Source organism: Odocoileus virginianus, chromosome 2 (assembly GCF_023699985.2).
Source record: "Odocoileus virginianus isolate 20LAN1187 ecotype Illinois chromosome 2, Ovbor_1.2, whole genome shotgun sequence".
NCBI classification, from domain to species: domain Eukaryota; kingdom Metazoa; phylum Chordata; class Mammalia; order Artiodactyla; family Cervidae; genus Odocoileus; species Odocoileus virginianus.
The window spans coordinates 14,274,838-14,290,699 of record NC_069675.1 but is presented as its reverse complement, the minus strand read 5'-3'; the positions used below and the strand labels follow the sequence as shown (position 1 = coordinate 14,290,699).

The following is a 15,862-nucleotide window of genomic DNA, read 5'->3' as shown; positions in this document are numbered from 1 at the left end:
AAACGGCAGAAGACCTAAATAGACATTTCTCCAAAGAAGACATACAGATGGCCAAGAGGTACATGAAAAGATGTTCAGTTGGTAGAAGGGATAGTTAGGAAGTTTGGGGTTAGCATGTACACACTGCTATATTTAAAATGGATAGCCAGCAAGGACCTACTGTATAGCACACGCGACTCTGCTCAGTGTCATGTGGCAGCTTGGATAGGCGGGGAGTTTGGGGGAGAATGGATACATGTATACGTATGGCTGAGTCATTTTCCTGTGCATCTGAAACATCACAACATTGTTAATCGGCTATGTTGTTGTTTAATCGCTGAGTTGTGCTAAAAAGTTAAAAAATATATTTTAAAAAAAGTACTAAGCTTGAGTAGTAACAGCATTGGTAAAACTGGGAGAGACTCAGAAAGACAGCTTGAGTTAGGGATTGGAGCATAGATTGGGGTCCAGGGCCTTTGAATGCACGAAGAGCACGTAGTAACTGAAGGTCTGAGAAGCAGATCTAAGGAGAAAAGATCAGTTTCAGATATAAGAATTGAGAGGTGGAGGAATGTTAAGTGAGTGACAACTAAGAGCAAAGCAGTGTTGAAAATCTGAATGTCATTCACGTTTGAGACAGATCAGGACAGGTCCGGATGGATCAGATGAATTTTAAGGTCCACATGGTAGGGCAAGACAGTGTATTTCTGAACTGATTGGAAGGAGTCAGTAATGTTAAGATGAGGAACAGGTGTTAAGAATCTGAACCAGTTGGTATTGGTGTCTTGGGCATTGAAAGATGGGGGTTGTAATTGGATCAAATAGAGCCCCTGGTTAGTCTAGAGTATCAAGATTAGTACAGGATGACAGCAAAACTGAGTTTGCTGAGCCACAGGACAATTTATATTACCTTCTGGCTAAGATTAGAACTGGGTTGTGAGAATATTGGTATGTGGAGGCAGCTTGATAGTCTCCCTTGACAGAGATGTGAGAATGGAGTGACCACCATTAATCTGATTAGTAAAGCCTTCAGTGATTACAGTGTGCTTAGCATGTGTCCCATGTTACTTTAGTCCTAATTAAGGAAGCACATTGCTATCTTGTATGACTGTGATTGACTTATGTGACTCTCTTTTTCTGTGTTTAGTTAAGATGAGTACCATTTTTAAAATAGCTCTATTGGAGTATGATTAACATTCAGCTGCATATAAAGTGTATAGTTTTATATATAAGTTTGAAATATGTATATACCTGTGAAATCATTACCACAGTTAAGACAGTGAACCTACTCCTCATCTTCAGAAGTTTCCTTGTGCCTTCTTTACCTCTCTGCCCTTCTCCTCACCCTCCTACGTCCACTGATTTCCTTTCCGTCACTGTGGTTTTTATTTTTTAGAATTATTTACTTTTGTTTTTTAATTTAAGATAGCTCATTTACAGTGTTGTGTCAGTCTCTGCTCTGCAGAGTGACTCAGTTTTACACACACATATATGTGTATATTCTTTTTTAAAATTAAACATTTTTAATTATAGAATTATTTAAATGGAATCATATAGTGTGAAGCTTTTTGTCTGTCTTCTCTCACTCAGCATATTTATTTTGCTTTATTTTGCCATTCCTTTTTTTAAGCATAATTATTTTGAGTGTGTCAATAGTTTGTTCCTTTTTATTGCTGAAAAGTTACTTTGTTGTATGGATATTTTGAAATTTGTTTATCAGTTCACCTTTTGAGGGATGGTTGACTGTTTCTGTTTTTGGCTATTGCAAATAAAAATGGGGTGCATATTGGAGTATAAATGTTTGTGTGCACATAATGCTTTTTTTTTTTTTTTAGGAGTGGAATAGCTGGTAGGAGTTATATGGCAGAAGTTTGCTTAGCTGTTTGTTTGTTTGTTTTTTTTTAAGAAATTGCCAAACCATTTTTTCCAGAGTAGTTGTACCATTTTGCATCTCCACAAGTAGAGGCCAGTCAGTTGTGCATCCTTGCCTCACTGGTGTGGTCACTCACTTTACTGTCGCTACTCTAGGGGGTGCCGTGGGGCTCGTGGCTTTAACCTGCCACTCCTTGCGCAGAGCCGTCTCTTGTGTGCCTTTTTGCCGTCCCAGGTGTTCTTTTTGAAATGATCTGTTCACATATTTTTCTACTTAAAAATTAAAAAAATCATAATAAAATATGCGTAACATAAAATTTACCATTGTAAGGATTTTTAACCATTTGTATAGTAGTTTTAAGTGCATTCACATTATTGTGCAGCCATTCTTCAGAATTCTTTTTTGTCTTGTAAAATAGTTACCTGTGTCTTTTTAAAGCATTAGGTTGTTTTGAAATTTCTTTGTATATCAAATACAAATATTTTATCAGATATTTGCTTTTTCTTTATACATTTAGATATAAATCCATTATCAGATTTATGCTTTACAAATATTTTCCCCCAGTCTGTGTTTTGTCTTCTCAGTTTACTGTGCATCTTGAAATTGGCCATGATGCGAATGATTTACTCCACATTAATAGGCAGATTGCTACAAATCAGGACTTTATTTTTTGTTGATTATATGTCTATACTCAAGAAAAGAAATGGGGAAAGGTTAATAATGCAGGTTAAATTTTAATTATGTTATGTCTATAAGCTTTACAGTTGTGACTAGCACAAAGAAATGAGGAAGGAAATATGCTTTCCAGTATTTGAAAAACTACTGTCTAATAAACAAAGACATTTTTCAAGTTGTTGAATGAGTGAAATTCAGACATATGTCTTCATTGTTTCACCCTTGTCATTTGCAGTCATTATTTGGCTAATGATTAAAGAGGTCAGCTAAAATCAGGGAAAGCATTCTGGGACAGTCAATTGCCTGTGAGGATATTACATTGCAGTAAAGGATATTACATATTTTTTCATTGTTTGTAAATTGTGTGATATATATCTTTTTATTTCAGTAAAATTTATAATAAGCTTCTGTACATGTATATACTTTTTTTTTCCTGTAGAGCCATTTGTTAAACATGTACTGGCCACACACTAGAAGCATTAAAGAAAATATTTCTAGACTCACATAACTTGAGTCAAGAAAGAAAATTGAAGTTCTGAAACGAAGTCATTGTATGGGTGATCAGAGAACCAATGTAAGCTAAGACCAGAGGGTGAGAAGGATAGAATGCATAATAGTGAGAGAAAATGAAAGGGCATAATACATAAAAGGCAAGGTCAGTTCTCTTACCTCTACATATGCAGAGGGACAAGAGCTGTTTCTTATAGGGTATTTGTTTTGCTCTGATTTGACTTGCTTTTGATCTTACCGTTTTTGTGTATGTGATAGTCTGTTGATGGTATTGAACAGGAATGTTAAAAACTCATATATTATTATTAGTGTTACATTGCGTGTTAAGTCGCTTCAGTTGTGTCCAACTTTTTGTGACCTTGTGGACTATAGCCTGCCAGGCTCCTCTCTCCCTGGGATTCTCCAGGAGAGAATACTGGAGTGGGTTGCAGTGCCCTTCTCCAGGGGATCCCAACCCACGGATTGGACCTGAGTCTCTTTCATCTCCTGCATTAGCAGTCGGATTCTTTAGCACTGACTCCACCTGGGAAGCCCCTTACTGTTACATTAGCAACTTCAAATAAGCCTAGAAAATTTCAAATCTAATTCTCCTTCAGATCAGAAAGAAAAATTACAAAACACTTTTTAACATTTAAAATTGGAACACAGAACAATGATGTGTTCCCTGTGCTATTCTAGAAGTTGCATCATTCCCTACATTGCTTTTTAATCTATACACATAATTCTGTTATGTTTACCATAATTACTATATTTCTTTCAGAAGTTATTTTTCTCCCAGAATGATTTGCTTTTGAATCTGATCATTAAGTTAAACATTTTTTTGTTTTGTAGCCATGCAGGGTATACGTACTGTGGGTCTTGTGCTGCTCATGCTTACAAACAAGTGGATCCATCTATTACGTAAGTAATATAGCTAGATTCCATTTTGATTAGGTGATTGGAGATTATATCATACTTGCTTTGTCACTGAAGTAATTTGTTTTACATATTTATTATATATTTGATTTCATTAAGAATTTGACTTTTTATCAATTTGATTATAACATATAGGTTATAAAAAGCTTTAATACTGTTTTTCATTATCTGAACTTTTGGTTATTACCTTCCCTTTGATGGTAAAATATTTAGTTCTGGAAATGTTAGATGGTTAACACACTATTGTGATTTTGTAAGAAATATATATTTGGTCATTTAGATGATCATAATATATTTCACATATGTATTTAGTCTTCTTCTATAGTTCTCCAAACTGTTGAACTTTCCTAAGTGGTGACATTGACAAAAAAGATTTCTTGTATGTTAATGAAGTGACTTTTGGACCCCACCTAAGAATGGGGACTGGTTGCCAGAGTATTCAACCTGTGTTTAGAAGGTTGGAGTTTTCATTCCCTCTTCCTGACCTCCTCTGGGGAGGGGAGAGGGCCTGGAGGTTGAATCAATCACTATCTTGATTAAAACCCCCAAAGGGCAGGCTTTGGAGAGCTTCTGGCTTGGTGAACGTGTGGAGATTTAGGGAGAATGACCTGCCTGGAGAGGGCATGGAAATTCCTGGCTCTTTCCCCTTACCTTGCCCTTTGCATCTCTTCTATCTGGCTGTTACTGAGTTACATCTTTCTATAATAAACCAATGATCTAGTAAGTGAAACGTTTTTCTGAGTTTTGTAAGCCGCTCTAGCAAATAAATTGAACCCAAGGAGGGGGTCATGGGAACCTTTGACTTGTTATCAGTCTGTCAGAAGTACAGGCAATAACCTGGACTTACGATTGGCATCTGAATTGAAATTCAGGGAGGTGGTCGTTGGAATCGCTAATCTGTAAAGCCTAAGTGACAGCCTGGGCTTGTGACTGGCATCTGAGGTGGGAGATGGCTGTGGGGACATTCTTGTAGGACTGAACCCTTAACCTGTGGAATCTGATGTTGTCTCAAGGTAGATACGTCAGAACTGAGTGTGCCCCTCTCCTGCCCTCATGAATGCACTCAGTGGGAGTGGGTCCAGGAACATTACCAGTTAAATAGTTTGCTTTTTAAAATTTTCGTTGAAAACCTGAACACTTTTTAAAGAAAAATCCAAAGCCCATTGTTCTATTTTAATCACTTTATAATTGAAAATTTTTTATTGTACTTGTTAAATTCTGGTTAATGAATGAAGAATAATTTCTCATTGACAGGAAAAGGTATCTGAATTATTTTAGAATCTGACAGTGAATTTAATATGGTGTTTGAAGTATACTATCTCATAATAATTTAATGACAGCTCTGAAATTAGCTTAAAAAAATCTTCCTGGCAAATTGAGGCTGAGTCATATAGTACTCTATAAAATGAAAAACTTGTGAACTTTAAAAAGCTTAGTATACCACTCTCTAAAATAAGAAACTTGTGAAATTTCAAAAATTTCTGCTGGAAACTTTTAATTCTGTCAGATGTTGATTGATTGGTTAGACCTGTACTAGCATAGATGAAGTATAATCGTTTGTGGTGAGATGTAGAAGTAACTCACAGTAGCCATGAGTTTAAAAAGAGAATCTCGTCCTCAGCCTACTTCTTTGCCTTTGAGTAGTAGTTTGTTCAAATTATTAAAAAAGCTGCTCTCTTTGGTTTTTATGTAGTATGTTTGTCCTGCACTTGTTATCAGGCCTTTATTGAAAGTTATTTTTAGTAAATTTTTAATAATAAATAGACTATAATATTGCCAGATGATTTGAGGAGCATCTTTAACAGATATTTCATAATACATATTTAATGTATAACTTTAACTTGTTTCATGAATAAGAGTGAAGTAGAAATTAGATTGTAAAGCTTTTTAGAAACATCCTTTATTTGACCCTGGTCTGTGAACCATCTATAATCAAGGCAAGTTCATATAACAGCTTTTTTCAAACCTTTTTCTGTTTGGCAGAATTTTTTTGATGATGTACTGAAAGGGTACCCCGGAATTAATTTGACCTAGAAGTACATAGAGAGTGTATATTGATATAAGTGGAAATTGTGTGTTAAATAAGTTAACGGACAGTAAGAATGGAAGGGGAAAAATGGTAAAAGGGAAAGAGAGTCAAGGACTGAGAAGGTGATGGTAAAGGTGATCAGTAAAAAGAAAGACAAATGATGGATGATGTGAGTGATCACCTTATTCTTGTAATTAGTATATTGGAATTGAATTCTGAATAAATAAATTTGAAGGTCTGAGTGTTATAATCATTGACAGTTATAGTTGTGTTCTCTTGAAAGTGGCCCTCCCTGAGATTTGCAGTGTCTTCAGAGTCCTTTGAGAAAATAGAGAACACATGCTTTGGGGAATAATAAGTATAGAGAAAAAAATAACAGTCCAAGAGAGAAGGTTGAACTTGATACCACTAGCTTCGATTCTTACTTTCCCATTCTCTACATGTCAACCAGGATCATCTTTTGTGTGTAGGATTTGAATGGATCTTTTACCTTTGCTTGATTTTTAGATATCTTACATGAACATTTAGAAAATACTTGTTCATTGAGTTAGGCAGGTCTTTCAAATGTTGACATTTCATCATACAATGTAAAAAAAAAATCACATTTGTTAGTATCACCATCAATTTCACTAGAAATATTTTTAATTATTGAGAAGCTGTCAATCTCACAGTGATACAAGTTTTGCAAAAGTCCTAACTTTCACTTAAAAGTTTCATTTTTGTCATTGGCAACAAATAAGTCAAATGTTTTCTAGGAAGTGTCAGGCTCATTTGGTTTGTTTTCTAGAAAATTTCTGCCAGTTAGCTAAGTTGGAACAACCACAATTTCTCTGTAGTCATTTTTCAAACTAAAAATTGTGTTCCATGGGGAAAATGTCTACTTCAGCTCACAACTCAAAAGCACACAAATGCTTTTTCCTTGAGACATGCTTCTGTATGTTGCAGAGGTGCTATGTGCATTTATTACCACAAATTGAATGCATTTTGTCATACAGCATATTTTAATAAAACTGTATTCAGAATTCAGCATTTAATGAAATTAAGCGAAACAGGCTTTAAAAAAACAGCATGGGTGAAGGTGAAGAATACATAACTACTAGTACATTTTTATTCCATTATCTTTATTGTAGCCCGTAGTTTACACAGTCCCACTTTTGTACCACAAGTGCAAATATTAACACATTGCAAAGGCAGATAACTTCTTTGTATTATTATGAAAATAGTTTTGATTTTGTGAACTTCTTGAAAGGGTATTGAGGAATCCACAGTTCACACTTTGAGAACTGCTATAATTCAAGGTGATTGGATTTATATTGTGGATAAGATATTGGAGACAGCATCTCTGGGGAGATGATCTTTAAGCCAGCAAAAAGCCAGCCATGTGAAAAAGCTTTGAGATAGGCAAAGATATCCTTGTCATCAGGGCACTGCAAAGAAGACCAGTGTGCATAAAGTACTGTGATCTAAGTGGGGGAGAATCACACTGAAGGGACTGGTTCATTTGAGACTTTAGAACCTGTTTTAAGGATTTTGGGTTTTATCCTCTGACCATGAAAAACCTTTGAAAGATGTTTTAAGCAGGAGAGTGATATGATCTGATTCATATTTTAGAAGGAGTACTCTGGCTGTTTAAGGAATTTTTAAAATGATACATTAAGTTCTTTCCCATATTTATAGTTGTAAAGTCTTTTCCTATTACAACTTTTAAAAACTGAAACTCAGATTGTTACTTAGATAGTGACTTGATTTTGATTCGTATCTTTCAGAAAACCTTGCAGGACAGAAATAGAGAGCCAAAGGAATCTTCTTTGGGGCCACATGACATTTTATTCTTCAGTTAAAATATCTCCACTTACTATGAAAAATTAAAAAATTATTTAGTATAAATAGTTGACTACTTATGAGAACAGGCACTTAGGTGACTCATGTGTTGAGTGCACAGACTACCCTACTCTCTTAGTAACTCCACAAATGTTGATTCTCTGGAGGTATTCTATGTAAACTACATTATTTCTGAAAGAATGCCTAGTGATTTTTTTCCTATTTTTTCATATTAAAAATTTATTTTGTATGTATGGTAACAGTGATTGATTATATGCGGATATTTTAAAAGTAACCCCTTTATGACAAAGCACTTTGTAATTAATTAAAGGGAGAGAAAGTGGCGTTACTTCCAATGCCTGTATTATCCATTTCTCTCCAAAATATGTGTATGGCTTAGGTGTTTATGGACCTAGCGATCTGGGGGGAAGAAAGAGAAAAGATGTTATTTTTTACTTATGCTACTAATTGTCTTTTAGCATGTAGCTAACACAGAGATTCAGTCTGAGGCTAGTGCTCATTAGGTGTGTACTTTGGTTTTCCTTCTTTTCAACAATACCTAGCCTTTTTTGGTTTGTTTTTTGGTATATCACTTTTAAGGGTTTTGTATTGATGGGACTTAAATCTCTTTTTTCTCCTGGTATCTCTCTTAACTAAATGCAGAACTTCACTATGTTGCTTTTGGGTGAGTTTCAACCCTTGGGGTACCCAGCTGGATAATTCAGACTGACGGGAGCTCTTTTCCGCCCTAGGCTTTATCTTTTCATCTCGGTTGGGTCTGCTGGAAACCCAAGCAAGGTGAATAGCCACGTATTAGATTAGAGGAAGCAGTTAGGCTTTCTGACCTCGGGTCTTTATTTCTGAAATAATACTCAAATTTTAGTCTCTGTCAGAAGAACCTTGTTACACTTACCTATGAAATATATCTGTGCCCCAATTGATATTATAAAAGTCATTTCATGTTTTAATTATCCTGGATTTCCAAGAGTGCTCTGATTTTAAGTATTCTAGTCCTCTTTTCTTAGAAATACATTCCTCAATCATAAACATGCTTTTCTTTTCTTACTTAATTCTTAATTCATACTGGGTTGGCCAAAAAGTTTGTTAGAGTTTCCTGCTTACATCCTGTGGAAAAACCCGAAGGAATTTTTTTGCCACCCCACTATAGTACCTATCCTTAGGCAAGTTTCCTAAACACTCAGATATACCATTATTTATGTCCCACATTAGACTTTAATTTTAAAAAGTGTGGTGTTATTTATATGCCATTAAGTTATGAGAATATAGTGGTATCTTTTTGTTCATTTAGGAATCTGTGGATTTGACTTTTTTTCCCTTAAATGTTACTGATTTGATCATAGAGATGATGACAGGAAGTGAGTATTAGCAGGGGAGGTGAGAAAAGGGATTATGTTTCTGACTAGAAATGCCTTGTGGTCTTAACACGTCTGCTGTGAGTGACATCTTTAGGATTGCAGTTTCTTGAGGAGATTTTGTGACTAAATTGAGAATCACCTTTTCCTTACCCACATCTTTCCTATCTCCCTCACCCCTCCCAACAGCTCAGATAGCAAGTAAGACACACCCAACCATAGGTTAATTTTTTTTACCTGTAATAGAATTTTATCAAAATAAATACTTTGCAATATAGCACACATTCCTTGGCCTGCAAGTTTTTGGTGTGAAACAGATAGAGCTCTGGTGTCTCAGTCTTTGAGTGTTTGTCCCTTAATTGAGCAATGAGTAGCTCTTCATTTTCTAGGTATATAGCTTGCATATATATATTCTTTTTTCTTACAGTTTCCTGTCTGTGAGTGTGTGTGTGGTGGGGAAAGTTTTGTTCATATAAATCTGGGAGAATAGAGAAAATGGAGAGTTTTGGAATTCAGATCGTAGAGATGTTTGAGATAAAATGAGAATTCGTCTTAATTTTAATCTTGATGTTTAAGATAAAGGGATTGTAAAGATTTAGGCTACAAGTTAGCGCCATTCTTTTCTTTAGCCTATAGTGCAAAGAACACATAATTACATTTCTTTGTTTTTGAGAATGACTTCTACTTGAATAGGAACAGAGAAAGCTTATTACACTGAATTCTTCTCAACAAGATGCCTTTCTTCTCTGCCATGGAAGAAATATGGAAATAGCTTTATCTGAATAATTCTTTGTAGTGATACGTTGGATTTTCAGACTTTATACTGTTACGTAGTTTTATTAAAGTTGTAGGTAAGTTTAGGATGTGTTATAAGTTTGAGATTTTATTTAATAGCTGGAATATTTAAAATGTAATTAATGTAGCTATTGAAAACCTGTGTTCTAGCCATTGTGAATACGAGGTGATTTTAAGCATAGTCAGTTGGTTTACTGTAGATAATTAGTAACTGGTATTTCCAGGTATTAAACATGGTTCTTTTAAAGCCCTTTCAACAGAAAGACAGAGATAAGGAATTGAACTTAATTAATTGGGAAGCAAATCATCAGGTACACTAGTTTGCTAGTGCTGCCATAAAAAAACACCATAAACTAGGTGATTAGAACAACAGAAATTTATTTTCTCTTCATTCTGGATGATGGAAAAGCCCAAGATGAAGGTGTTGACAGGGTTGGCTTCTCAGGCGGCCCCTTCCTTGGCTTGCAGATGGCTGTCTTCCTGACGTCTCTTCGTGTGGTCAGTTACCGCTTTACATGTGTGCATGCTTGGTGTCTCTTCCTCTTCTTGTCAGGACACCAGTCATGTTGAATTCAGGCCTCACCACAATGACTTTAAGTTAAGCACCTCTTCAAAGGCCTTATCTACAAATAGATTCCATTTTAAGGTACAGAGGGGTGGACTTTACATCTGATATCAAGGGAACACAGTTTAACATGTAACAGGTGATGAAATCAAGAAGGAAAACAGTATTACACGTAATTTTTAAAAATCACTTTTTAAATTTTTATTTAATAAAGTTTGTGTAGAAGTGCAATTGTCCTGTGTTTTTTGTTGTATATCTCCTAGCCGGAGAATTTTCATCCTTGGGCCTTCTCATCATGTGCCCCTTTCTCGATGTGCACTTTCCAGTGTGGATATATATAGAACACCTCTGTATGACCTTCGTATTGACCAAAAGAGTAAGTATATAGAACTCTTAAAGCTTGTAAACAAAGTTTTAAAAAATAGGAATTATGAGTTTATTTTAAATTAAAAGTATTACTTTTGTAATATTTGAATTAAAAAAAAATTTGTTGAAACTAGTCTGCAAAAAACAAAAACTAAGAAAATCTTCCATATGCCTAAAAGACAACTGCAGTTTTTCTGCCAGCCACAAAAATCTGTAGATTCACTAGTCTCTGAACTGTAGTGGTTATATTTATAATCAGGGAAGTACCATGTACTCATTGTACCATCAGAAAAGAAATTGGTACCCACAACAACTTGTTGAAAGATTTTGGGCATGTTAGTCTTCCTCTCTGTATAACAATTCCCTCACTGTAAATGGATAATGAGGATAATGATTTTACTTCCTTGTTTATGGTTTTTATGGGGAAAAATGAGACTGTAGTTGTGAAACTCAGCAAGAAGAGTGCTACATAAATCTTAAGTGTATTTTATTTATAAAACATATCTATTATTTTGATTTTTAAAATAAGATTCCAGGCACCACATTTTTTATTTAGTTGTGTCTCACTTTGTACATTGAATGTGCAAAGTAAAACTTTTCCTGACTTTTGATAGTATTTTTGGAGGAATGGGTAAACATAATTTTTAAAATGCCAAACAATATGGAAACTTCTATAACAAACACTCATGTACTTATCATTCACACTTGACTCAGACTTTCCTCTCATCTGAACTCACTTTACATTCCCACATTCCCGAAAGTAACCACATTCATGAACTTGGTGTATATCCTTCCAGTTCATCAAATTATATTTTAATTATGTTGAGTGTTTATTGTTTTAAGAAATTTTTCAGCAAATTCTTTTGTAGAATGAAAGAAGTTGTTTGCAAAGGAAATGGTCACCTCTAGTTAAACTTTAGGCTTAAATTTTCATAATTTTGGGCTTTATACAGTATTAGCATTTTGTTGTTAGGATATAGCTTATTAACAAAACTGGAATATTTCTAACCCTACTCCCTGGAATGGCTTTAGGGTATGTAACTTTTAAATTTTTTAAATGCTTAAAATTTTTTTTCCCCAGTTTTATTGAGATATAATTGACATACGGCTCTATAAATTTTAAAGTATGACACAGTAATTTGACTTTTCATATATCATGAAATGATAAGTTTAGTGAAAGTCATCTCATATAGATACAAAATTAAAGAAACAAAAAGATATTTCTGCCTTGTGATGAGAACTCTTAGGATTTACTCTCAGCAGCTTTAAGGTATAACATGCGGCAGTGTTCATTATATTTGTCATGTTGTACTTAACATCCCCAGTACTTATTGATTTTATTACTGGAAGTTTGTACCTTTTTACTACCTTCATCCATGCTCTGGGTCACACTTAATTTGTAAAACCTTATTAGAGCATTCAGAAAATTTTGGTTTTGGGTAGCCTAACAATGAGAATTTTTAATCAGATACAGTTTCATAGAAGAAAAGTCATACAGTTATTTGTTTCTTTCTTTGATATTGGTAAACCCCTTTAAGGATGTAGTTTTAAAAATGCTGGTTCTGTTCAATGATAAAATAAAAATTCAACATATTAAATTTCATTGTTTTCTTGCTATATAATATCTGGTTTTAAGTATAATCCATCAGAAGGGTCTGAATTGCTAAATCATTTTAAAAATTTAAGATTAAGGCATGGTACTGTGGTAAATTTATATTCTAGTCTACCTGACAAGTTTAATTCTTAATATTGAGGACAATAGCATTTTCAGTAGGAATTTTCTGTTCTTGTTATAACAAAATCTGCGGTGTAAAACAATAATCCTATACATTTTATTTAAAAATAAAACAGAACTAAAAAACTGTATTATTAAACCTCATGAGGAAGTAGACTGGGGGATTTTTCCATATTTCAGTAGGAGTTTTGATCAGCCGTTCTTGTTAGTATCTACTGGTTGATTAAGGTCAAGGAAAACTTTAAACTTAGAGGTGATTTTAGATATAATGAAAGGACCTGATGAAAATTTTAAATTATTATTTTTTATGTAACTATGTAACATATGAAAATCATTACGTGTCTGACTGTTTTGTCTTATATAAGAAGCTAGTTGTTTTTTCCTTTTTTTAAAAACTAAAACCAAAGGAGAATATTACGTGGTACTTTTGTCTCTCGCCAAAGCATGTAGTTTTGTGTTACTGGGTAGTCTTACAGCATGAGGATATACATTAATACATTTGTTTTACTATATTTTGAAACCTCTAGTTTACGGAGAACTATGGAAGACAGGAATGTTTGAACGCATGTCTCTGCAGACAGATGAAGATGAACACAGTATTGAAATGCATTTGCCTTATACAGCTAAAGCCATGGAAAGGTATACTAATTAATATAAGAAATCCCAGAGAAATCATGGATATTAATTTCTTTGGAATTATTTTAATTAGGGTAAGATGATCACTAGGATAAAGAGATTTAAAAATTCTTGTTACAGTGAAATAAAGAATTTGAGATTAGATTTTTCTGAATGTGCATTGAAGTTGGTTTTGAGTAGTTTGCCTATGAAGGTTAAATGTATGAAGTGGCATGGTTGTTTTATTAGGTAGAAATATTAAGAAAACGCGTGTGTCTATCTATGTGTTTGTATGTATTGGTTTGCCTGTTATCTTATTCATTATATATTTATTTATCTCAGAATAACAATTACATTCTTTCATGGTATAGTGCTCCAAGTAAGTAATCATAAAATTTTAGATTTGGGAGTAACTTTGGAGGTAATTTATTTCAGCCTTTATCAAAGTATGTGAATCTCTATTATAAAAGCAATTATTATATAGTAATATATAATAAGTGAGATAATCTATATACAACATACATCTCTTATAAAAGAGATCTCTGTTATAAAAAATGCTGACATTATTACTTGGTACCTGCTAAAAGGTCTTTGAGGATAGCATGCTCACTAGACTATAAGTAGAGTGAAGACAGGGACATTTTGTTTTCCACTTATACACCAGTGCCTAGCACAATGCCTGTCACATAGTAGTCATTATTTTGGTAAAATGAAAGAATTGTTTTAAGAGCTTTCTTCTTTAGGGCAGTATTCAAATTAGAACATTTTTCTTTTGAAGGTCACATATCTGTAAATTTTTCAACCATTTCCTTCATATGGACTTAATACTCCATATGTTTTTAGTTTGATTAGTTCTAAATATGGTGAGATTATTCCTTCTCTGGTCCTCATTACTGTATTCTCCTAGGAAAATAAGTGGTACATCTTAGGTTTGCAGTAAATATTTGTTAATTAAATGTGTTAATGAAGTATGAGATTAACAATTTTTATGCTGATATGGCTTACTTACTATTGTCTGATATATTTGTGGTCAGCTGAAACTCCAAGGATTTTTTACACTGTTAAACTAGATTATTTTCTCCTCTTGTACTTCAGTGGTTGATTTCTTTTTAACCCTAAAAGTGAATGTCTCCTCAGTTAATTTTAATTTTTTCATGTTGGTCTTATTCCATTATTGCAGTTTTGGGAGTCATTTCTGTTCTTAATTCTATTATCAAAGTATTATTTATTTCTCTCAGTCTCATGTTGTCTACATCTTTTCACAAAAATAGCTATAAGGGGTTACATAAGCTGAAGAAGTTTTCAAAAATAGAGTGATATTAAATCATAAGCAGTATAATTTTAGGTTGTGAAAGTGAAAGGCGCTCAGTTGTGTCTGACTCTTTGCGACCCCATATAATTCTCCAGGAATTCTCCAGGCCAGAGTGTTGAAGTGGGTAGCCGTTTTCTTCTCCAGGGGATCTTCCCAACCCAGGGATTGAATGCAGGTCTCTAGCATTGCAGGCGGATACTTTGCCAGCTGAGCCACAAGGGAAGCCCAAGAATACTGGAGTGGGTAGCCTATCCCTTCTCCAGCGGATCTTCCCGACCCAGGAATTGAACCGGGGTCTCCTGCATTGCAGGCGGATTCTTTACCAATTTTAGGTTAATTGTGTTTTAATACATTCTAATTCTTCAGAAATTTTTAAAGCAGTATAGCCTGTTTACTTTTTTAAATGCTAGTGTCATCAGAGCATCCCATTCTTCAACTGCAACAGGACAGTAAAAGACTTTTGTTCCTGGCTAAAATGTTATTTCAAAAGTAAAACAGGTGTGATGTGGAAGTGTAGGAAAATAGAAATTTGAAACCAGTGAACAAAATTTATGTTTGTAATTTCCTCCCTATTAAATAACATTAAATTACCACTTTTAAGTATATCACTTCTCAGGAAAACCTTCCTTATCTCTCAGATTACATTAGGATCCCTAATACTGACTCTTTCAAAAGTACCCAGTACTTTTCCTTTGTAACCTTTGCTGCAAGAACTCCTTGTGTCACTTAGCCTACAGTTACCTGTATCAGTTATCCTTGACTGAGTAACAAATTGCCTCAAACCTTATGACTTAAAATCATAACTCTTTTATTGCTCACAATTTTGGGGTCAGGAATTTGAGTAGGGAGCACCTTGCTGTGGTCCACAAGACACTGGCTGCGATGATTGGAACAGGCCTTGAGGATCCAAGATGACTTTAGTGCTGACTTTTACTTGAGATACCTCACTTGTTCTCTATTGCCTGTTTTTTTTTTTTTTTTTTTTTTTTTTTTTAATCAGCCAGGGCTTTTCTATCTTTTTGGCCTGTCTCTAGAAGGATGGTCTGGATTTCTTTACATCGTGATTCTGGGTAATACAACAAAACCAGAAATTTCTTGGCTTATTAAGGACTAGGCCTAAAATTGCATATCATCATTTCCACTGCATTTTGTTTCCCAAAGGAGAAATAGATACCACCTCTTGATGGGAGGAGTAGCATATGTATACAGGATTAGGAGGAAGTGTTGGCAGGCTTCTTTGTTGATGGACTACCACAGTTCTTTCTGTGGTGGACAATTCATGTTTCTCCAACATGGAGG

The 15,862-nt window shown here is 34.4% G+C and overlaps 1 protein-coding gene across 5 annotated transcripts in view; it reads left to right on the top strand.

Annotated features, from left to right (window-relative positions):
• The window catches only part of MEMO1 (mediator of cell motility 1), a 114,916-nt gene that overhangs the window by 57,378 nt on the left and 41,676 nt on the right, over nucleotides 1-15,862 (top strand). For 3 of the 5 annotated variants that reach the window (XR_011491180.1, XM_070476523.1, XM_070476548.1), the window contains 3 exons: nucleotides 3,869-3,937; nucleotides 10,799-10,911; nucleotides 13,164-13,275. The exons of 1 other annotated variant lie outside the window; for it this stretch is intronic. Coding sequence is in view for 3 of the 4 variants with exons in the window: in XM_070476523.1 (XP_070332624.1) it covers nucleotides 3,869-3,937; nucleotides 10,799-10,911; nucleotides 13,164-13,275 (294 nt within the window). In the remaining variant the exon portion in view is untranslated. The remainder of the gene's footprint in view (nucleotides 1-3,868; nucleotides 3,938-10,798; nucleotides 10,912-13,163; nucleotides 13,276-15,862) is intronic. One more of the 5 variants, XM_070476530.1, reaches the window with a different exon arrangement.